The following is a 24316-nucleotide window of genomic DNA, read 5'->3' as shown; positions in this document are numbered from 1 at the left end:
AATGTACACAGTACTTTACAATAAACCACAACATACAGATTTATAAAACATTAGTTCTGAAATTGAGGTTGTTGGACCCATATATCTTGGGGCTTCGCAAAATAGTTTGGAATCAATTATGATTGCGTAACATCCATCCATCCATCCATCCACTCTTCATCCCAAATGCTGATCCTCACTTTCAATCTTGAAACGTTCTCATGATGCTAATAACATAAATACCTAACTCATGTTTTCTCTTTGTGTTTGGCATGTTTGCAACATCTCCATTGGACTATCGAGAATCATTTCTGACACAAATCAGGCTTTTGCAAAAAAAAAAAAATGTAGTCAGGTCGTTATGTTGCGAGCGCAATGATATATTGTGGTTTTGTTTTAGAAAAATATACCTTTATTCACATAAGGTTAATTATGAGTTGGCTTTCGACTTCGACAAAATCTTTGTTCTTATAAAGATTACAACTTTTTTGTCTTGAAAATTTATGACTTTATTCTCATAAAATTGAAACTTTCCCTGGACCCACAAAGTTTGAGAACCATTGGCATAAAAGACAACTCAATCAGATTTTCTGTTGAAACAAGATCATTCTCTTAATTCCATTTTAAATTACAATTTGAAAAAAACATTCAGTATGTACAGGAACGTCTATGCTCAGTGGTAGTCTTGCCCATTCTCATTTGCTCAATGCAAATATCACAATGCCACAAACTTTCATGTTAAAATGTCCAGGTGGAAACTGAACGGGAAATGCAACATAATATTGGAAAATAAAACACAGGTTGTTACTGGAATATTAAGACACATGAGAAGCAACAAAACAACAACAAATTGACTCCTCATCGCCATCATGAACACCAAACCTTCCTCTTAACATGAATAAAATGAGCAGTTCTAACCTGAAATACCATCTTGAGTTTCTCTGTGTTCATCCATCTGTTGCTGGATCTGTTGAATGACTTGATGGGCTGGGACCATCAAGTCATTCAATCATATAAAGACGGTTTCTCTCCTTTCACTATAATGTACTGTGTTTGTTCATATTCACAATTTCAGTTTGACAGTAGCGCTAAACACAACGTTCCAAAGCCCCTCTGCAGGAGGTTGTCAGCAAGCATGGCTGATTGAGGGGGAGGGCAACAGTTTGAGGTTCACACTGTAGTGCTTGTCATTTCTTCGCTAGAGATCCAACAGGGGGACAAACACGCGGTCCCCTCACTGCGCCGAGTGAATGGCTTGTTTGTTTGAGCTCAAGTGCTGCTGGAGTCTGTCCCACTGACGTGGAGGGACAGAAGAAAAGGAGGAGGCTGTCCTTCTAAAAGACACATGGTCATCTGTCCTTTTTGGGTAAAAGGTGGCATTTACAGTATGTAACGTCTACTGTGGATTCTCGAGAAACTATGGATGACAAAAATGATCATCCAACATGGATTGTCAGGGAAAGGTCAGCTAAATGCAAACTCAGCTGTCTGCACATAAGACATGCATTGTCTTGCCAACACCAGGAGTTTAATGGATGACCCCTTAACAGAATTAACTTGATGTCATAGTGGCATCTTTAGCCCTGCAATATGGGTGCACCCCCAAAAATGTAAAAATGCAGAATAGTTCATTTTAGCGGCTCAACTCAAAAGTCAAATTAATTATGTAAATACATTCAACATACAGTAAAACATTTTTCGCTTAATTTGCTGTGGCGACCCCTCAATAAGATAAGGTTAGCTTAAAAAAATCATGAAATATTTTTCACTGAGTGTAGTGAATCTATATAATGAAAAGGTTTCAGTTTAACCCAACTACAGAATAGTTTCATTAAGATGCACCTGTATACATATATTTACATATATTTGTCTTCCATTAAGACCACCACCTCAACCGCGCATTGACCAACATATTTTTTGTAGTACTAGTAGCCATTTCCGATAAAACTCTCACCCCCTACCCCCCGCAAAAAAAAGGCTTTGCTTATTTAGTGTGTCATTATTTGAGGCACATGCACAGACTTGCCACGGCTTCCAGTCGATTGAAGAAGTGAAGGTCAGCCAATGCACGTGTCACACTCTCGATGAGCGCCATCAGTGCCACAAGGGACACGCCATCAGCGGCAGTTGCCAATAAAGGAGACAAACATGGAAAAGGAAAATAAAATATCGGCCAATGCTTCCCCAAAACCGTCCTGAAGGAAAAACCTTCCAACCCTGTGACGTGGCGAGCCTAAGCCGAGTTGTGCACTGAGGGAGAATGCAGACGCCGGATCTCAGCTCTTGTGTGCCATCCTCGCTCTTATGGGCTCGAGGGTACGTAGACTCCATTTTCCCTCGTGCCCTTGGCTTTGTGCAGGGCGGCTTGAATACGGAAATGAGTCCGAGATTCCATAGAATAGTTTTTGTAATTTTGCCTGTTCGAAAACAATGTTTCATTAGAAAAACACACTGAGGAACAATTATGCCCAATTGATGCCACTCAAAAAGCTTTTAATTGCTTATAGCTGCCACAAGATGGCAGCAAAACATGTTTCACTATTAGACAAGGCTATGGTCTGACTATATATATATATATATTATATATATATGAAAAAACAAATGATAGGAAATGTAAATGGGACTAAATAAGTTGTAAATAAATATATCTGTAGTTATAATACAGTACCTGTTTAAATATGAACTGTTAAAAAAATGGATTGAAGCTGGCACTTCCTGCCAGCCATTTTGGAAATGATGTCATCATTGGATGTCCCGGCAGAAGCAAAGAGCTGCGATTAAATTCCTTTTTTTGTAAGGACAGCTATCAATTAACATTTTAGAAAGATGGGAAACCGTTTTGGAGGTACAATAGGCTACAGTGTTGTCAAAAAAGGGTATGCAGGATTAAAGGTTAAGAAGATCAAAGTTTAAGCGACCTCTGGCACAGTCCGAGAAGTGGAAAGCCATCTTCAGCGGTTAATTCTGGAAACAGTGCTAGGGTCGAGGAACTAAGAATACAAGATGAACGTCAAAGCACTTAAATGTTCAAACAAGATCACACAATCACTAACGATGACATTGTTGAACTTTTGATCATATTAATATTATTATTAATATAAATATTGTGAAGGAGCTAAACTTAGCAAAGGTTTGTGCCAGGTGGTTTCAAAGACAACCTACAGACACCCAAAACGCAAGCCCATTTCAAAGCTTGCTCGGGGCTTATTGCGTTTCACAAATGTGCCAAAAGCGTTCTCAACCACATAACAGGAAATGAGACGTGGTTTCCAATCAGTTTGAAAATGTTTATTCATTGCTCCCCTTCCAAAACAAGGAAGTTAACTACGGCTCTGTGCTTGCGATGGTCATACAATGATGACAGAGATGGATATGTCCACACAATCTTTTTTGTTTTTTTACAGTTAATATTTCACACGAGTATTTGAACTACACAATGTTGAAATTTACGAAAAAAATATGGATTGTAAGTTGGATAAATTGAAAAAGGCTCATGACTTTTTGACTGCCCTCATGCTCAATCAAAAGTGAGTTGCGTACATGAAGAGATTGCACAAATGTCATTTTGTGGGTGAATAGGCTATTTAATTTTCTTTAAAAGATTTTCTACACTCAGGTTGACATCTTTTTACACTTTGATGACATTAACAATTTTAAGATGAGCAGTTAATATTGTATGGAAGGTTTGTATGAAATGTTGTATGGCGGGACAGTCGTAAATCAAGACCACCCTACTCCCACAACCCTCCCCCCATATTAGCCATTGAAGCACTGATTTACAGAAACACATTAGAATTCACCATCACTTACTTTGCTGCTTCTAGTAGTTTTACAGCTTCATCATTCCGGCCTTGGTCCAGACATAACAAGCTGTGCTCTAACAACGCATTGGGAACTAGGTAGTGGTCATACTTGATCTGGGTCTCACTGCAGAAGAGATGGGTTTGAATCAGATTTAATCAATAACAGTCAGAGGGCAACTATATACATTATCTATATATATACTATACTATACTATCTATACTATACTATATATACTATACTCTCTATACTATATATATACTATACTATCTATATAATATAGTGTCTGGATGATGCTTACTTGCAGAGGATAAGAGTAAAGTAGTGTTCGGCCTCATCGTGATGCCCTAGGTGCTTCAGACACAGTCCCTTGAGCAAGCTCAGCAGACACTGGTCGTCAAATGAGAACTCGGACCCTTGACAGACCAATTTGATTGCAAAAAGTGAGAGGGAAATTTATCACCTTATCATCTGGTTGATGATTCTTCATACTTGGCATGCTTTCAAGTTTCGCCTGCGCCTCGTCCAGCGTCTTCAGCATGTTTTCAGTCAGCTCTTTGTGCTTTCCGATGATCGTATAGCCGTTCCAAACGTACATCATCTCCTGGACAAGAGTAGCAAATCAGCCCAATTATTTCTCAGCACTCTTGATGCTGCAAGTGTGCTGAGAAAATCACACAGGGGTGGTCCTGAGCTCCAACAGCACTTGTTGTATATTGGACTTGTGCATGTTAAGGAACATAAATTCCGTTTCACATTTCATTAGATTAAATCGTTTCCCCGCCATTAAAACCAAAAAACCTGTACAGAGCAATGGAAAACTCATCTTTTCAAGAGGGGAAGTAAAAATAAGTGATGCTGTTGTTATAAAAGTGCACACACCCTCTCATAAACTGAGGATGTGTCTGTATTCCGATTGAACTAATCATGTTTAACCTCATGTTAAATGGGAGTCAGCACACAATTGCCAGAATTTAAAATGCATTAGATTATCCCCGAATACAGTTCAGCTGTTGCAATCGGGTTACATTGGACATGCGATTATTTAAAAACGGTGACATACACTGGATGTATGTTTTGATTGTTTTGAGTTTGAGGAAAGTGGAACATGACTAAATTACTATGGGAAAATGTCCCACACCAAACTCATCCAGGCATGCCTGTGCGGAACATGCTTGGTGCACCGAAGCATGATGGACGGGAATAATCTTTCCCCAAACTGTTCTCACAAAGTTGAAAGCATGCAATGGCCCAAATTACGAATGCCCATGAAAGGAAACTCTCCTTTGTTTGCTGATGTAGATGTGCATCTAAAAATGTTTGCTCAGGAGTCAAATGAAGTCTACTTGCATGTTACATGCGGGGAAGCAGCACTGACCAGTGGTGGGACAGGAAGAGGAATGGAGTTTTCTGTGAGGTAGCGACGAGCTTTCCTGATGGCAAACTTCTCCGTGGGTAAAGACTTGCCAGCAATTTTCTGCTTCAGCCCTTCCACCTGCCTGCAATACACATCGTACGTGTATCTATAAAACTCCTCTTTGATATGATTAATTAGACATATAAATTAGAAGGGAGGAACAAGTTGGAAAAATAATCACAATCTCCCCACCCCCAATATTGTGATTATGCTTGAGTATCCTCTTCCATGTATTTTTTTTAACCAAACATAAGCAATACATTTACCTGTGATAAATAAGAGATTTATTTGACATAAATGTTTCGGACTGATATGTTAGGCTAAAGCGAAATTAAAGGAAAATAACCGAGCATCTAATTCAATATATCAATGAAATGTATTTTTAAAAAGCCAATCAACCCATAAAGAAGCAAGTTTTTTTTCTCCCACAATTGCAACTTTTCTGATTTGAAAATTGCATTCAACTACAATGCAATGTTGACATAAAATCTATTCATTATTTATCCCGACAACATTTAAAACAACAGACTTCTCGCATTTTAAGTTGAGATCATGTGTGTTTTATGACAGGTTCCCCTCTCGACGAAGCACAGTTGTTACCCCGATCAAGACATAATGATGTCTCTGTTTGATCGTCACCACAGTTAATTATCCCATTTTCACTTGGTATGAGAGAATTGTAAAAACTCTTTTGACGACCTGAACAAAGAGAGCGCCGTCTCCCCGAAGGTTAGACAATCATCCTCCGTCAACATGCTGAGGTAGGCTGCTTTCATATACGCATAGGTTGCCTGAGGGAGGAAAAAGAACGGTTACTACCGCAAACGCACATAAACCTCAAATTTACCGGGTGAAAATGGAAGCAGAAAAAAATATACAGGTCCAGGGGCTTGCTTTCTCAGCAATGGTGGCATTGCAGTTGTTCGCGCTTTACGTTTCTAAAGATTTCCCGTTCTATGTTGGCGGGACTACATTGTGAGTGCACATGCAAACAATCCACCTTGGACCAGGAGTTCTCCTTGCTGAGCAGGTCGGCGTAGAAGTAGGCCATCTTCCAGTGCCGTTGATATGTGAAGCACCACATCAGCTCCCAGTAGCACATGTGATGGAACTGCTTCCATTGTTGCTGAGCCTCGCAGCACTCCTCAAACCGCTTGATAGCCTGAGAGACCCACATATAAGACTTCATTGTGTTTTGCTTGCTTTGTTGATTTGTGTCTCCTTGTACTATCATCACTGCAAAATCAGCATTCATAGTTTCTGTTTGCGACTATCTCTATTGTGTGCGACAATTCTTCGCTCAAACGCAGCAGTCGTGGAACCTACAGTCAGGTGACCAAAAAGTGGTATAATTTGGTGATTTATCCATAAATGTACGGGGAAAAAAATTCTTCAAAGTCAAACGAAACTTATTTCAAACTATCAAGACATGGGATTCGAGCTCAGTGAGGCACAAAAGTAAGTGTGGATGATGCATGGCTCTGGTTAATTAATCCGGCCCACCACGAATTTGCATTACTAGGAGTCCTGTAATTTTTGCAATAATTTAGACCAGGGTCTGAAGGACATGGATTTTTTTGAGGCTGATGCCAATGTTTGTCAGAAAAAAATATATGTATATATATATATATATATATATATATATATATATATACTGTAAGTCAATGCTATGATGCATAGACACGTGTATACTGTACAAAAAACAATCACTTATATCACTTATATATATATATATATAGGCGCACACACACACACACACACACACACACTTTATATATATATATATATATGAGAAAAAAATATATATACACCGGTAATGACCCTGAACACAAAAGTTTACACATCCCTGATCTAAAGAATAAGCTCCATGTGGGCGTTTTGCTTTAATTTTGTTTTTTTAATCACAAAAGGGCACCAATTATAACATAAGTACATGTGATCCTAACCACACAGCTTTTTGTGGCGTGAAACAGTCTGACTGTTCAGTACAATATGAACAATAAAATGATCAAAGTCACAACTCGGTCACTGCCGAACTATTTCCAGGGCACTTACAGCATCCAAATTGCCTTTGATCTCCTCGATTCGACCAGCGAAGAACAAGAAGATTGATCCCTACGAGAAAAACAACCCAAATCTATTAGCCTTGTGACACACACGAGACAAAACGTCAAGTGTGGAAAAGCACAAACAGCTCGCACACCTTAGGGTATTTCTTGAGATACGGCTCCAGCAGTTTTTCTGCATCTTCTACGTCTCCTTCTCCAGTGCCTGCAGGAAACACAAAGTGCGCAATGCCCAAAATATGTAAAAAAAATATTTTGTGTGCAGTGTATCCGCAAGTGTGTATTTGTGTGTGTTTACTTGCCTAGTATAAAGCTCATGAAGGTATGATAACAGAGCAGCAACATGTTGCATAAGAATGACCGAAATGTGCTTTCTGCACAGCCGTCCTGAAGCTGCTGGAGACCAAACTCCTGCATACAATTACACAAAAATTTCAAGCACAATCACTTTGTGATTGTTTTTTGTACAGTATACACATGTCTATGCATCATAGCACTGACTTACAGTTATTATAATAACTATAAATATAATAATCAGACTTTTTTATTTCAAAATGCTAAAGGACATCTTACAAAAGTGGGTAAAAGAACAAAAAAAATCAAGAACAAAAGTGAAAAAAGTGAAAAAATAATGATAAATACAGGTTCAACCAAATAAATCAGTCTAAGATGGATATTAAGACTGTGTGATTACAAAGTGTGGGGGAGAGATGTTCATAGGGTGGGCAAATGTCATTGGGGATTGGGGAAACATTAACCATCAATGAAATTAAGATTTTAAATCAAGTATGTTTTGCCACATATTCTTATTTTCAAGAATCATCTTTTTTTTTATAAACACTAAATGAAAACTGCTTTCACAGCAGCTCCTGTATTTTGTTCTACTTCTTCCTTCCATAACTTTGCTGCTGTGAATTGGGAATTTCTCCATTGTGAGACTAATAAAGTTTTTTCTTATCTTATCTTATCATAAAGGCAAATTAGTTGAGACTGAATGAACACGGCCTCTTCTATGCGAAGGGTGGAATTGACAGTTATGTGATGGATGTTAATTCAAAATATCGTCCGTGGCAATTAATCATTTACCAGACAGTCTTTTGCCATTCTTCCAAAAGATTCTGGTAAACTAGTTGAATTTGGACATTTTACTCAACCAGAAAGTCGGAACATAGAAGATAGACATGTCTTGGGAATAATTATTGACGGTATTTTTGGACAACTAGCTTTTAGTCAAAGCTAAAAAGAAATAGAAAAATATCAAATATTAACAACACTTAATACAAACTGCTTTAGCCGCTTTCACGTCATTTCATGCTCGCTTGGGTTTAAAAACTCCTACTTCAATCTTTTGACGAGCGCAGGGGGAACCGACCTTGTTACCCGAGAAACCCACAAACTCCAGCAGCTTCAGCATCCGTGTCGGCAACATGGAAATCATCTGCGGGAGGGAGAGAAACAAAGGAACCAAAGAGCTCAAATTGATGCTGTGCCAGCAGGTTTATACTGACAATTTTCACATCAAAGTGTACATGTGTACTCGGCGTTTGTCCAGTTGGGATGCATTTGAAACATTTTTAACCCTCTCACCAAATTAAAGGCTCCGACTCCCAACTTGACTCCGCCCTCAACATGACCATGATTGCTGCCATGACTGTGCGCAGTCGACTCCAGCAGTCTGTGCAGCTCTCTGCGGTTAAGATGAGACACGAAAGGACATCAGCGAAGTACACGACATTTTGACAGAGTGACGAGGTCGATTCAGACACTCACTTGTACGTCTGATAGCTATTCCTCACTTTGATTCCTCCTTTGATGAAACTGATCATATTTTCATCCTGAGGAGGGGTGGTCGGAGGATGACACAATAAATATTCCCATTCGCGATTCCAAACAAGCGGCGGCCTCTTGACTGACCTGAAGGAAGGTGAGCGCTGCCCTCTGCAGGAGGCATTCAGCATAGCAGACTTCAGCATGAATCTCATCTGTGACCCAAGTATGATTTTTTTGCTCTGGTCGGTGATTGCAGTTCTCTCTCTCTCTCTCTCTCTCTCTCTCTCTCTCTCTCTCTCTCTCTCTCTCTCTCTCTCTCTCTCTCTCTCTCTCTCTCTCTCTCTCTCTCTCTCTCTCTCTCTCTCTCTCTCTCTCTCTCTCTCTCTCTCTCTCTCTCTCTCTCTCTCTCTCTCTCTCTCTCTCTCTCTCTCTCTCTCTCTCTCTCTCTCTCTCTCTCTCTCTCTCTCTCTCTCTCTCTCTCTCTCTCTCTCTCTCTCTCTCTCTCTCTCTCTCTCTCTCTCTCTCTCTCTCTCTCTCTCTCTCTCTCTCTCTCTCTCTCTCTCTCTCTCTCTCTCTCTCTCTCTCTCTCTCTCTCTCTCTCTCTCTCTCTCTCTCTCTCTCTCTCTCTCTCACACACACACAGGTACACGTACGCACCTTCTGTAAATCCCTTAGATAAGCTGGACTTCTTGCGGTGCCTGATGAGGAAAGCAAACATACAATGATCCGTTTTCTGCCCCTGCCCATCTGTCCATATTTATTTCCTTATTACTGTATTAAACGAGCCTCTTTTATTACACTTCTGATGGGAGGTCAGTTTGGTGTGTGATGGGCGCAGCTTTTTTTTCCTAACAGTGTCTTTCTTGGTGTCAGCCAATTGTGAGATTCTTAATAATTTATGTCGAGATTATGTCAGCAGATGGTGCTAAAAAACCTATTGCAGCTGCCCAAGGACAGCTGCAATAGGTTCCAGCACATCCCGCAACCCTTGCAAGGATAAGCGGATCGCAAACTGGATGGATGGTTTCATGCAAGCAGTTTTGATATGTCAGGGTGAACATTTCCTGCTCTGGAAGGTGTCAAGTCTCCAAAAATCTCCAATAAGGCCACAAGAAGTCACTTGTTAATTGTCAGACAAATTCAGTTAAATTGGAATTTGTTTTAAACTGTGAAAAATGCAATAGTCTCCTTTAGTGCAAAGTTTTCAATTTGCCAGTGACATGATAACCACATTATTTTACTTGTGACTATGGCATAGCTGTTTTGGTAAAACAAACAGAATGTACCGTACTGTAAATGCCAACATCAAATTTTTGGCAACTGACTTTAATCATATGTCTCACCGTTGGCAAATAGCCTGGGCCTCTTTCATGGTGTTTCCTGCTTCCAGAATATGTTGGGGTTCAAAGGTCATCATGGCCTGCATTTCTAGGAAGGTGGCGTAGGTCAGGGCATGATACATGCTGTCTTTGATTCTGTGAAAGTAAAAAAACGGTTAAGTGTCCAGCCAGGGGCAACGCAACATACATATGCTTCTAAGAGTTTGAGATGGAAGAAGATTAAGTGAATATTAAAGTCTGACATGTGGGCATGTGTGAGATTGGTTAACACCAAACTCCCAACACAAACACACTCACGCACACACCCACACACCCAAACCCCCCCATCTATTTATGCCTGTGGCTGCTGGCCTGTCATGTCACACCCATGAAATAAAAACTTTGCCCACACAAGCTGAAGAGTGCTTGATGTCATCGTAGTTCTACTTGTTGTTCCAGTTGTAAACCATTACCAAATGATGATTAAAGAGAAAAGAATTCAAGCAAAAAAAAAGGGGGGGTGAAAAAGCAACCTAAATATAATGTTATGCTAGGTAGACACAAAATAAATTCCAGACAAACACAACTGTTGAGCTACAGAAATCTGTACATTGTTGTTCTCACCGCCCCTCCCGCGCAAAACAATTCTTGCATCGACATGTTTTTGACAGCATCAGGCATCCTCAAGACAAAAGTCTGTTGAAGAAAATATCTTCACGCCTAGGACCATATCTCGGTGTCATATTTTTTTGTCCTCACCAAAGTAAGTACGTTCAAATCCACTGCCATTATTTTTTTCATGCCTAAACACGTGAGAAAAAAAAAGTTTGTATTATTTGTGCCTAAAAGGGTAAAATGCATGATGTTACGGAACTCTGAGATAGCTCTTACTGAGCTGCATCTTCTTATCTAAAGCATCGCCTGACCAGGAAGCACTAATGTGACACTCGCAGGAGGCAGAGGAATTAAGGGTCTGACAAGAAAGCTTCTAGGAGTGAGCTGTGGGACGAGTTGCTTTGCTGGTGAGAAAGAGAGAGAATTCCAAATATTTCACAGCAGCGCTTCAAAGGTTTTCAAGGCTGAGTGACGCTTTACACGAGATGCTGCGATTGTGTCGGCATTGTATAGTAACCGTGGCTGCATCGTACAAGTTGTACTGCTCTGCTCGTCTTGGTAACAATATAGGCGTGCAGCCACTTGCAGCTGAACTTCCTAAACACAATGAAATGGTCAATTAAAGACTAACCAAGCGATTTGAAGGACAATATTGTCACAACAAACAACACAAAGTGGGAGCACCGGAATTTTGCGTGTCAATTAAGGCTGCATAGCTGCTTTGTCCCTCCTCAGAGTCCTTCACTGACTAACGCAGATGGTGCAAAAAGTAGTGATCTCATCGGCACAATGTAACGTTAGTACATGATAGGGCTTAGATTCCTATCAAGGGATTACAAACTCTACGACGCATCTTTGCTGCTGCTGTGGTGCATTAAGAAGACAAAATACAGTAATTTATTCAGTCCTGACTTTGCCTTGAACGTGATAAAAGATGACAGTTAAGTTGATTACATCACTCAGAACATTTAGACTGGTCTCATACCAACAACACAGCAAACTCATTAAATCTGTCAGTTCAGTCATGACAGGAAAATGTTCTTGAGTCCAACCAGTGCTAAGAAAATGAGCTAATGGGAGCATCTAGGGTGGATAAAGGTGAGACTGTCATGAGGGTTTTGATGGCTGAGGAGAGAACAGTCTAGTAACTTGATGACATGGTGTTGGTTACCAGATCTGGATGACAACAGGTGTTCATGAATACAGCGCCAAGCAGTACGCCATACATGTCATATCTATGTCAATGTACGGCTACTTTACGTCTTCATCGTCCAACAATTAGGGAAATCAGAATGGTAGTACAGAAGACCTCAAATGTGTGTGTGTATATACAGTATATATATATATTTAGCATGCTCCAAAAATGTAAGTGGGATTTAAGAGTTCTGACACCGAAAGTCGTCATAATGATGGGGATACAGTTTTGTTTCTAATTTTGAATCTTATAATATTCTAATAATGTATAATTCCAGAAAATGCAATAAAACATCTTTGATAAATCATTGAGCATTTTTGGGTTTAATTTGTTTTGAACAATGACTCACGAATCGCCTGTATTATGATGGCCACCGTTTGACACTGGAACAGATTAATTTAATTTGTATTATTTTCTTTGGGGGGAATTGTAAAAAAAAATCTAAATTGGAATAAAAGGGAGTTCAACAAGTGTCGCCAAAGTTTCCATTGTATTCTCTGTATTAACTTAGTGTGTCTGGTTTGAGCAACCGAGTGGTGCCCTTGAGCAAAGCATCGAACCCCAAACTCCACAGTGTGCTAGCTCATTTCATTTGTGACATCTGCACTAAGAGGAGGCCTGGTTGTGCATTTATTCTGACCACTGTGTGCGTAGCATGGACAATTAATTGAATTTCCCGGGGGACGAATAAAGGATGTCTTCTTCCTCGGTGAAAAACACGCGCTATCGAGCGTGTGGCCTGTCACGTGTGCTAAAAAGCTGCTGTTGCTGTTCAACCGTGCTGCAGTGGACGCTCCTACCTGGGTCTCAGGCGGGCCTGAGCCTCCTCAAAGTCATTGTGGAGGAAGAGATCCAGGGAGGCCATGCAGTCCTCCAGAGCCAGCGACAGGTCTGAGGTCGAGCACCTAGTCGAACAAAAGCAAACACAGGATGTGGTGAGTCACCAAGTCGTCCCTGTCATTATCCGAATAAATATTCATCCTTCCTTTCCCCAACCAAAACAGTTTAGTCCGGTGCCCACGCTCAAATGAAATGAGTCTCAACATATGTTTCAACACAATCGGGATCAACATTAGAAATTTAAGAGCCCCTGAGCTAGATCTGACCGTCCACATCATTTGTTGTAGCTCTGACTTCTGCTCTAGCCATCTAAATGCTAAAAATCAAAATAGCTAAGGGAAGAGTGTGTAAACGAATACAGTGCAGCTCAGCTCCAGGCAAACAGACATCCTAGCTAGCCATGTTGGAAATCATTGTAGCTTGTTCTGAGCTCTTCAGATGAAGCCAAAGCAAAAAACAAACGTCGTTTTGGAGCGTTTTCATAGCACACTGTTGAATCTGTTACTAGGGCACTTGTTTGCATTCCCTACACAGAAATATTTAAGATGTCTCATCAAGAATGCTAGCGATAACGGTTGTTTTTCAAATGTATAAGTCAAGTCAAGTCAAGTCAACAGTATTTATAGAGCACTTTCAAACAGCCATCGCTGCATACAAAGTGCTGTACATGGAGCGATTTAACATATACAATAAACAGTAAGACGAATCATTAATAAGTAATAAGTAATAAGTAATAAGGCGGTAGAAAGCACCAAGCAGTAAAATCAAGAGCAAATCTAAGTCATGCTGAGTCAAACGCCAAAGAATACAAGTGAGTTTTGAGGAGGGCTTTAAAGATGGGCAGCGAGGAGGCTTGCCGAATGTTCAGTGGGAGGTCATTCCAGAGAGATGGACCAGCAACAGAAAAGGCTCGATCCCCTCTGAGCCTCAGTTTAGTTCTTGGTACGTCTAGCAAAGACTGGTCCACAGACCTGAGGCGCCGGGCAGGGGTGTAGGGGCGTATGAGCTCAGAGAGGTAAGGTGGCGCGAGATTATTCAGAGATTTGAAAACAAAGAGGAGGATCTTAAAAATAATTCTAAAATGAATGGGGAGCCAGTGAAGGGATGCCAAAGTAGGAGTTATATGCTCCCTCTTACGAGTACCAGTCAAGAGGCGAGCAGCGGCATTCTGTACCAGCTGAAGGCGCTTGATGGAGGACTGGCTGACTCCAAAGTACAATTATGGGAAATTAATTGTCCAGATTGAAAGATAGGAAGTTTTGCCATTTATCTTTTTTTAGGGGGAAAATTGAAACCATCAAAATGAATATTCTCTCCTATTTATGATATTTGTTTTTGGTCTCGTCTATATATTTACGCATTTTAATTTAAAAACATGCCAAAAACAGATTTCTTCTTTTATTTGGCAAAAAAAAAAGAGAAGCCCAGAATTAAATTTACGTTGGTGACCAGAAGTAAAGTCGGTGGAGGTCTTAATTTACCGGATTTGAATTTATACTACTGCGCAGCACAACTGCCAACATAGAAATAATATTTCTGGAAAGTTAACATAAATTTTCATCATTTTAAAATCTGACATGACAAAATCGAATCTGTATCTGTAGCTTTTGTCAAATTTGAGAAAAGCTGAGATGTTACAGACTGGATAGCCTGTGTTGTTAACAAAAAAAAAATGCCAACGATAAACAGAGGTTCACTGTTATCATTATTGAATTATTGATGAGCTGCCTTTGGTAATACGCATATCTGTACTTATATTTTTGAAAGCAAAGAAACGCCCTAATTATCATGTCAGTGCATTCACGTGACCCTCACGTGAGGAGCATATGGCAGGAGCCACTTCATGCTCCCCTTCCCCCCATCCTGTTGCCTTCACAGAATTTCAATCACAAGGCACATGATCGCCTTTAAATGGGACTTTTCATTCATTCATTCATTTCAGCATGCAGCGTGAAAGCATCACCGACGTGAAGCATCCCGACAAGCATCCCTGAAGCGTGTCGATGTGTTGTCAATTGTCATCAAGCTGATTTATTCCGCTGAGTTGTCGCTTTCTTTAACTCGTTGCACTGCATTCAGTTGTTGAGTTGATGTGGTGCTCTTGAGACACAAACAACAGATTTGCACACTTTTTTCCCCCCCTGACCACTGTACTGATCACTTGAGCTTGGCAAATTGTCTTGAATTTAAGGAAACAAGAAAACACTCAGTCACGGTTAATTCAAGAGTTGACAACTCGGACCAGTGGAGAAGAATAGAAGAGCACAACCAGCACAAACCACTAATCTGTGTCATAGCGATGACTAATATACAGCATTCACTTGACATTCCGACTTATTAAAGCGACACAAAGAAACTGTCACACGCACGCGCACGCAGATGCCCACACAAACACACACACAGGAGAGCATACACTGGGCAGCATTGGCTAATGACGTGCGGGTGACTACTTGGCTCACCATATGACCAGCAACAGGTTGGACTGTCTGAATTGAAGGAAGCAAAAAAAAAAAAAAAAATACAACAAATGAGGGGTCCTTTTAGCAGATGACAATGGGACGAGGGTCCCTTAATGAGTTGATAAGTAGGATAATCATAAGAGTCATGTGCTCGCCATCTAACGCATATTAGACAAAAAATGTTGGAAAACGCTTGTCAACGGTACAATTTGGAGAAAAGCTACAAAGTTTGGAGAATCAACTCATCAACTGTCATTTTAGTAGAAGTGGTGATACAGGGAAATGTTGCAATGCTAGGAGAAGAACGTTTATTTATATTTATTATTATTTTTTTGATGACAACAAAACGTTCTATACCTTCTACTACTATGAAGTTGCAATCACATCCTCAAGAATAAATACAAGCAGGTTTAGGTAACTGATTTTTGGGCTTTTTATCTTGAAAAGTTGCCATATTTTAATTAGTAATATTTATACTTATTTACCCATGTATTCTTGTGATTCTATGACTTTATTCCTCTCAAATTTGTGATTTTTAAATTTTATTTTATTTTATTTTTTTGGGTGTGGACCAAATAATCTTTTGTACTTGTCAACTGCCATCGCCAAAAAATGCACTTTGGAAGAAAGATTACTTGGGGCCAACAATCTCAATAAAGCCCTTCCCCTACCCCCTCCCTCTATTATGTCACACAAACTGCTGTCAGATCATCCAAAATACATATTTGCTCTGAGTGAAGGAGGCAAACACTCATTGAAACAGTTTAAACAAGAAGTTTCCTCAATGTCCTGCTATTGCGGATGCACAAGATAGTAAATGAGATTTGATTTATCACTTCAAAATCAGTACTTCTCTCATGTCACTGAGTTGTAATCACTCTCCGAGCTCAACTAATGCAATGTGTGACAGTTGTAGCAATCTAATAGATGCGTGTCTGATCTCATCACGGACTTGCCTGCTGTTTTCGAAATCAAACATTGTCAGGAAATAATATTTTAACGCGACATAAATTAACGTCATTTAAATGCTCTATCATCACATCTTCTCAGAAACAGTACGTGCAACTTTTACTGAACAAGTAATCAGACTTTCGTAACGTTGTTTTCTTTCCGTTTTCACAGCGACGACATGAAAAACACAGTATTGTACATCTTTTTAAAGATACACAGCCTCGGTAATAACATTCCAAAAAAAAATGTACCATGCATTTGCAGGTCAACCCCAGTTCACCTAATTCTGTCTCATTATGTTGCAATGGCTTGAAAGTTTTAAAGTTTTTCCCCAAGCGAGCAAAACTGTCGTGTTGGCCATTTAGCAGGTTGCATGGTAAGCATATCGGCAATTCAAAGAAAAATAGTTTTAAATTCAGGGGGGTTTTTTGGGTGTGCTGCCTCATTTTTTAAATGCAATGTTACACAGTAGATAAATCGCAAAACCTTCTTTTTTTAATATGCCGGTCTCCACCACTTACATTTCACCTCACTTTTACTATCAACAGCACATGCAATCGGTAAACGTGAAGCCCATAGTATTCCCTGTTGCTGAATGCCAGGCATCTTCAAAGGTTGAATCGTTTTAAAGTATTATGTGACAGTTTTATTATTCAGAGATTAACATCTGGTATATATTGTCTTGTATAACACTTAAGAATGCAAAAATGTGACTTGAAACCTTGCCTGGATATTAAAGTTTGATGGCGGTGACTGAGTCTGGAACACATGAGTTCACTTTATATTACAGTGAAGCCCAACCATATCATTGCACATCGGCCGGGCTCCTGCTACACGACACATTTTTAAGTCGTCCTTTTCGTTTTTATGGTTTTTCGCTGTGTACAGTCAAGTCAAAACTGAGTTGTGTGCCTTCTGTGTAGTACCACGTTGTGCTCCAACATGCCAGGCAGTATTTAGGTCAACTTGAAGAGATCCAGGATGTAATTTAAGGGCAAGAAACAAAGGCAGAGAAGGTCCCCAACTAATCTGCAGTATTAGTATTAGTCATTGCTCTCACAGAACAAGGAGACTGTATTTACTGAATATGGTTGCTGCTCCGTGTGAGGAGCAGGTTTGTGTGAAGGTTGATATTTTAATTTCAAGTGACCTATCAATGGCACTTTAAATTAGATGTCAGCATTAAAATAGCAGACCACAATATACAGCTAGGTCAAACATCTTGGTGTTTAAATAAACAATAAACAAGGGTTTACTATATTTCCTCTGGAATTTTTTGGGGGGCAAATTAGGTCAATGTAGAAGTCAACTAGTGCTGGTTTCAAATTTGAGAGCTTCCGCTGTATTTGCTACTTGAAATCAAGAGTAGATAAAAGTTAGTTCATTTCTCTTCACTTTAAAACTGAATTGATCCTAATGTTGACCCAAGAGGTGTTAAATTATCTGTCATAGAGACAATACAAGGAATCAATAATTTCTTTACAATTGGAAAACCAACTCAACTGGTACAAACACATGAGAATCAAGCCTGCTAATACCAACATCTGGAAAAATACTTCATCCTCTTACTGCACTGTGAGAAAGTACAAGGACAATGAACACAGCAGACATACTGTGAGGCCGAATTTGTTGTTTTTTGTTAATTCAAGCCCTCACACTTGATATCTTGGCCAGATTTCCTGATTATCATTGAAGCAAGCGCAATCAAACATGTAAAATCACTAAGGGAGCGCAGCAATGATTCACATTTACACCTCTCTGCGCAACAACTCCGCACTCGGCGATTTAATGACATCCCATTATCGACCCTGCCTCACTGCTGCCACTGCTGTCGCCGTCTACTGTATTGGGCTTTCTGTGCTGCGACACAAAGCGGCTCGGAAAAACAATCCCAGCAAGTTTGTCCACATGCCTGAGCTACGGCATACGTATTAGCTGTGCAATAGTGGGAAAGGAAGAAAGCAAACTAATAGACGGGCCATCCCGCACAAGTGACGTCTCTTACCCGTTCGACTGTGGCCGTTCTCTTGACATTTTCATGCGTGAGGAAACTAATGGGGATGAGCTGCGAAAATTAAAAGGACGGTGTTTCTTTCGCAAAGAGAAGCAGCAGCAGTGCAGCTGGAGAGAGAGGGAGCAGGAGAAGGTGGAGGAGGAGGAGGCACGGGATGAGAGATGGGAGGAGGAGGAAGCACTCGGCGAGCTTATAATAAGATCGGGATGACTATCATACATCACACAAGGGGACACCAATGCTATCTGTCCTATCTACAGAATCAAACACGCCCATGCACACAACTCAATTTGTAGGAACATCCGTGAATCATTTCACACATTATAGAGGGCCATAATTCAATTTAGGGCGGCCCCGTGTCAACTGGTTAGCGCGTTGGCCTCACAGTGCAGAAGTGCGGGGTTCGATGTCGCCTCCGACCTTCCCGTGTGGAGTTTGCATGTTCTCCCCATGCCTGTGTGGGTTTTCTCCGGGAACTCCGGTTTCCTTCCACATTCCAAAAAACATGTGTGCCAGGTTAATGGAGCACTCTAAATTGTCTCTAGGTGTCAGTGTGAGCGAGGACAGTTGTTTGTCTATGTGTGCCCTGCAGTTCAGGGTGTCCCCCGCCTATTGCCCAAAGACAACTGGGAGAGGCTCCAGCACGCCCCGTGACCTTTGTGAGGATAAGCGGATCAGAAAATGGAAAATCAACCATTCGCCTTGAGAATGTGTACTTTTAATTTTAGCAATGCTGTGAGCCTTGTGCCGAATGGTTGAGGCCAAATTGGGGGTGGAGCCTCATTCATGACAATTTAGTAGTCAAGAGTCATCGTTTTTTTTGATACACCTTCAAAGAGAATTTACAGGTAATACTTGTTGGTACTTGTTAAACAGTACGTCACAAAGAACTCCCAACATCCAGTGCCCAATCAGCACTCTTCACCTCCCAGCTTGTAAAAAAACGACAACACATCAATCCATCCATTATCTACTGCGCTTGTCCTCTTTTAGGGTTTGCATGTGAGCAGAGGCTGATCCTAGCCAGTAGCCAGCCAATTGCAGGACAGATAGAAAAACAAGTCTTCACACTCCCTTTCACACCAAGAGAGTTGGAGTTGTCATGCCAGAACAAGAAATACTTTCTACTTTTGAAGAATCATGGGAAATGTAGTCTTACTCAATGGATCTATTTGAAATAGACCCATTCATTAATATTGCGCCTATTAATATTGTGGTAGTGAGAGATTACATTTTCAAAAAAAAATGTGATCCACAAGGTCAAATTATTAAGTTGCTAAAATATGCACCAATCTTTTAAATGATTACAAATTGGGATTCCTTATGAAATTGCCTTTCCCGCAATACCTATTTTGTGAAGATTGACTCAGTATTTCCATACAAGGGTTTAAAGGAAGGCAGGCACACCCCTTTTTGCAGAACTAATTAAAATTCGGTGGGCCATATCTCCCAAACCCTGATCCAATTGACCTAAAATTTGAGATTTAGTGTTCTGTCATCACTATCAACAAGGACATCATAATTAATCGTCAATAAAAAATCCGAGTGGTTTGGTTGGGTTAAACCCACTGGGGTGATGTGGCATGGAATGACCCCCTTGCACAAAGTCAACTGGGATCGGCTCCAGCTCACCCGCAACCTTGAACGAATGGGTTATTCCAGGTTGATTTTACATCACATTTGATCTATTTACATATTTTATTCATTTTAAGCATTTAACTTATTTTGGTAATGGCTGTCTGATATTATTAATCCTTTAACCTGATAAGATGATAACATGTCCACTGAAGTAACCGCTTTGCCTAAAGGCTTAAACAAGAGCTGATAGTGTAATTTGAGGTTACACTATAAAAAGAAAGACAACTGAAACGACAAAGGAGGAGATACTTCAAAACTAAACAATGAGTTGTATTTTTACAGGTATTTAACTTTGCGCGTAATACCTTACGTTATTGACACAGCGGGGAGGAGCTACAACAATACCGGCAATAACTTTCCGCTGACGTCAATGTGTCACAAGTCACCGTAATTCAGTCAGGTTGTTGTGAAAGTGTCGCCATGGCAACAGTAATGTCAACTGTTTGGGTTTACCCATTGGAAGCATTGTCTTGTTCCGGGACATCTGTGGTGTTTTGTAACTCCAACCTAAAAGAATGAACAACAACAGCAGAGGAAGTAAATCATCTGGAGGGATGAAATCCATCCGAGCAGCCAACAATCGCTCGAGGAATACAAGCGGGGGACACGGTTAGCAGGTGGAATCTTAAGTTTCTACTGAAATAAATGTCTGTGAGTTTTGGGAAACTATTGTTGAACGAAGTCACAGTGGGGAACAAATGGAGGCGCATTAGGTATGAGTCCCTGTGGCAAGAAAAAAAAATGCCAGGATTGTACATTCATTTGCTAAGCAACAAAAAATGGCTGAAAACCTACTCTAGACTGTAATGTTAGCAATGACGCTAACAGTAGCACAGCATAAAGTCACCTGGCTGGCCCTGATCATCCACAGTTGTCATGGCAATGACAGAGTGCACATATCACAGCATCATCATAATTAATTTAAAGCTATTCTTTCCGGTCGAATTAGAACATACAGTAACTTTAAAAGCCCCCCTCATACATTTCAGAAGAATCAAAATCCTGCCGAAAGCCGATGGTGCACTGTTGCTCTGGGGATGACAAATGCCAGTGTACCATAATAAACTTTTTAAAGCAGCTGTTGCCAGGATTGTACATTCATTTATACCCATTTCTTGGGTATAATTCCACATATTTGACCCTTAAAAGCACATAGTCCATTGCAAGAACACACGAGTTAAAGTGCTTTTGGTCTGATTTTAGTACTTATGGAACATAAAGTGACCTGGCTGGTCAGATAGGTACCGTACATGTTCCTGTGTACCATTAATGGAGTTGAATTAACTTGATATCATTAAATTCACTCACTTGAAGTCATTGATGATAGGATCCAATTCTGGAGTGTTTATGACTGAAAGCCTATTGCAAAACACAGAAGAATAACAATGTCTCTTTTCTCTGTCTCTCTCAAAAATGTCAAGCCGTGGAGGCATTGGATGGAAGGTACCTGCTTGGGGAGTCCGGGCCATCAGGGACACTTTCTGCCTTTGTGACATTCCTGTGAAGAGGTTAAAGTTTGACTTTATCTGATGGATCTTGGGATTGTGAGAAGATGGCAGAACGAATGTGACGAAGGGCCAGACTGACACATTACAGCCATTTCAAGCATCGGCACAAATTGATGTTTTTGTCACATTATTGGGAAGACAAGTCAACAGGAAGTGGCTGGGTCATTGTGGTTTTTATTGAGTGTGGCTTTTAAGAAGCATTTTGAACACTTACCCCATTCAGTTCTTATTCAAATAAACAGTGTTAATTTTTCACACTTCCTCTTTTGTCACATCTGATTGTTACTGTTAGTGCAAAGTAGAGATGAAACGATTGACTTCTGAGCCATGATAAAATGTTAAACTTCATACAGTTTAATTATTGATAATACTGTAGTTCGTCTCATCTGTTCTGAACTGCTCTGCCCTTTTAAGAGAGTGACGTCTTTGTGATTGATGCTTCCACCTCCGAGGGCCACGGCTCACCGCGAAAACGACAAGTGACAGGGCTAAAAATAAATTAACTTTTGGTCTCACATATACAATATGGCAACACGGTTGTTTGCAGTAATGTCTTTTTTCCCCCATCAATTACGTCATTGATAGATTGCACAAATTATGACAATACACTCGATCAGGGATTTTGTGTTGAAATGCAAAATATTAACCACTTTCGATCAGATCAGTTTAATGTATTATTTAGACCTTCTGGCAATGGATCTCACAATATATCCTGGTAGTCCTGGGGACTTTGGAAGACTACTTACCGTTGCTTATCCAAAGTGTCAATATACACTATACTATATAAAACTATACTATATAAAAACTCTTAACACACCTGTTCAAATGCCAGGATTTTGTGATATAAAAAATCCTACCCAGGTCAATAAAACCTTTTTGCCATTATTAATGTGACCTATAACTAAAAATGAAATATCTTTGTGAGGAGAAGTCAAAATAACTGATATGATGGTAGAGGTGGTTGTTTTATGTTTGTTTGTTTATTTGTTATTAAAATAAAAACATACAAATTCATTTACTTCAACTTTCACCAGTCTATACTACGTGCGAGTACCTATACCACCTCGAAGAGGATCATTTTCGACTGGTGTGCCTCATGTTTTGTCTGCTGAGATGAATTTGTTCTTGAGTGACACGTTTACTTCCTGAACGCAATCTTAAATGAAGAGCCACTCATACATCTATCAACGTGGAAGTATTCAACCCTCCCCACCACCCAAAAAAACAAAATCGAAAATATGAAATGAGACATACTGTGTGATGGTAATGTATAGGTTGTGTTAAATTATAATATATATGACAGTGTGGCTAACAAGCCTGCTTGATCATATCAGGCGGTGCAATGTCGCCCAACAGGCTGTTGACACCAGCAACACACTGAACGAGTTTACGGGAGTCCTTAAACACACCACCGTAGCATAACATATTCACTTTAGATTCAATTAGTACATATGGAATAACGTAGCAACCATTTTCAAGAGCGAGATTGGCGAAACTCCCTCCCCACCCCCCAACTCTACGCCGACTCACTTGCTGCTGTCATTTCTCTTTACACTCCGTCTCCACTTGAGAAAACTCATTCCACAGCGGGCAGGGGCAGCTTCTTGACGGGAGGTGACACTCGGGAAGCTCCCACGGATTTGAGCTAGAGAGGGAAGAAAGGGAACCGGCCAGAAGTGGAGGGAGCGAGGGAGGGAGGGAGGGAGAGCTGTCTGGCTCGCTGCCTTCTCCTCCTACAGCGTGACGTGGGTAAGGTGCGTTTGGCGTCAAGTCAAATAGTCAAACAGAGGTGGGAGGATCGATTAAATTAACGTTGATATGGAGACATCATCCCTCTACAATCATCCACCCTTACCGTAAAACTTTCTGGTAGCCTCTTCCTTTTCTTCCCGGACTAAAATCTCAGCTGAACCTCGCCTATGGAACAGTTTCCCCCGATCCATTTGATGGCTGGTCAACCCCTGCACTCTTGTAAAAAAAAAACAAACGAGCTGAGATTAAAACCCAGAATATCGGAACCGGGAGGAAGAAAAAAATAAATGGACTGTATAAATGTGGGCGGAAAGGCCTGTCCTTTGCGCTGCTCTATGTACACAAATTACAAGTGAGCTGTGACGGGGAGTCACCACATGTAAAGCGGAAATTACAAGTGTTCGATCAGTCTACAAATAGCAAGAGGGGAAAGGCAGTTAGAGGAAGAGGCTTTATTTTCCTCTTCTCATCCTGAAAATCATCCTCGAAATCACACGCGAGTACATAATTCAAATAATATCTCCAACGCCTGGGGGATAAATTACTGGATGGCTATTCATTGATCATGTTTATCAATAATAATTTGCAGGGGCTGAATGCAAAGTGGATTCACTACAAGTTTTTAGTTCAGAGGTGTCAAACTCATTATATTGCTTAATATCAACATTATTTACTACACATGACATTTGGGTCGAGATTTTAGAAAGGATCATGGAAGTTGACACACATGATTTGCTTTTGCGGGCCACATAAAATGATGTGACGGGCCGGATCTGCCCCCCAGGCCTTGAGTTTGACACCTGTGGTTTTGTTACTCAGATGCAGAGGACTGGCTGTTTTATGGGACACCAGGCCATGACTCTGTTCAAAAAAAAAAAAAGCTCCCAGCGATGGGGAAACCTTTTCTTTTTAGACCTCAGAGGAACATGAACAGCTGTGATGCAAGAATTGAAGACATTTTTTCCTTCCGAGTACTGTAAGATTTTTTTTTC

General features: G+C 40.4%; 1 protein-coding gene and 2 long non-coding RNA genes across 4 annotated transcripts; 2 read left to right on the top strand and 1 right to left on the bottom strand.

Moving 5' to 3' along the window:
* Nucleotides 1-565: 565 nt before the first annotated feature.
* On the bottom strand, nt 566-23321 carry ttc39a (tetratricopeptide repeat domain 39A). Of its 2 annotated transcripts, XM_052072840.1 has the most exons (21): nt 23103-23321; nt 21512-21562; nt 21373-21423; nt 20518-20571; nt 12963-13067; nt 10377-10508; nt 9691-9731; nt 9178-9245; nt 9034-9098; nt 8851-8950; nt 8636-8701; nt 7566-7674; nt 7401-7468; nt 7253-7312; nt 6198-6359; nt 5897-5988; nt 5159-5279; nt 4273-4384; nt 4082-4196; nt 3790-3906; nt 566-2396 (listed from the first exon to the last, which is right to left on the bottom strand). In XM_052072840.1, exons 1-21 carry the CDS (start codon nt 23150-23152, stop codon nt 2282-2284), a joined length of 1854 nt encoding a protein of 617 aa, XP_051928800.1. In that variant the 5' UTR covers nt 23153-23321; the 3' UTR covers nt 566-2281. The 2 variants fall into 2 exon arrangements, with proteins under 2 accessions (XP_051928800.1, XP_051928799.1); XM_052072839.1 differs by lacking the exons at nt 20518-20571; nt 21373-21423; nt 21512-21562; nt 23103-23321 and adding an exon at nt 18418-18541.
* On the top strand, nt 2499-2837 carry LOC127605440 (uncharacterized). Its single transcript, XR_007963597.1, has 2 exons — nt 2499-2664; nt 2751-2837. It is a non-coding gene; the product is annotated as an uncharacterized LOC127605440 (long non-coding RNA).
* On the top strand, nt 10993-21833 carry LOC127605430 (uncharacterized). The gene is made up of 3 exons (XR_007963587.1): nt 10993-11115; nt 12950-13097; nt 21486-21833. It is a non-coding gene; the product is annotated as an uncharacterized LOC127605430 (long non-coding RNA).
* Nucleotides 23322-24316: the final 995 nt, after the last annotated feature.

This window comes from Hippocampus zosterae, chromosome 8 (genome assembly GCF_025434085.1).
Source record: "Hippocampus zosterae strain Florida chromosome 8, ASM2543408v3, whole genome shotgun sequence".
NCBI lineage: Eukaryota > Metazoa > Chordata > Actinopteri > Syngnathiformes > Syngnathidae > Hippocampus > Hippocampus zosterae.
The sequence above is the reverse complement of the archived record's forward strand: the minus strand, read 5'-3'. Positions and strand labels throughout refer to the sequence as shown.

What these genes read in the sequence shown, in the direction of transcription:
- ttc39a (XM_052072840.1), bottom strand. Translation starts at nt 23,152, where the DNA reads ATGAGTTTTCTCAAGTGGAGACGGAGTGTAAAGAGAAATGACAGCAGC. An exon ending in CAGCGCTCACCTTCCTTCAG is followed by an intron (nt 9,099 to 9,177) that starts GTCAGTCAAGAG and finishes ACCCCTCCTCAG; the next exon opens with GATGAAAATATGATCAGTTT. An exon ending in TCAAAGGCAATTTGGATGCT is followed by an intron (nt 6,360 to 7,252) that starts GTAAGTGCCCTG and finishes TGGGTCTCTCAG; the next exon opens with GCTATCAAGCGGTTTGAGGA.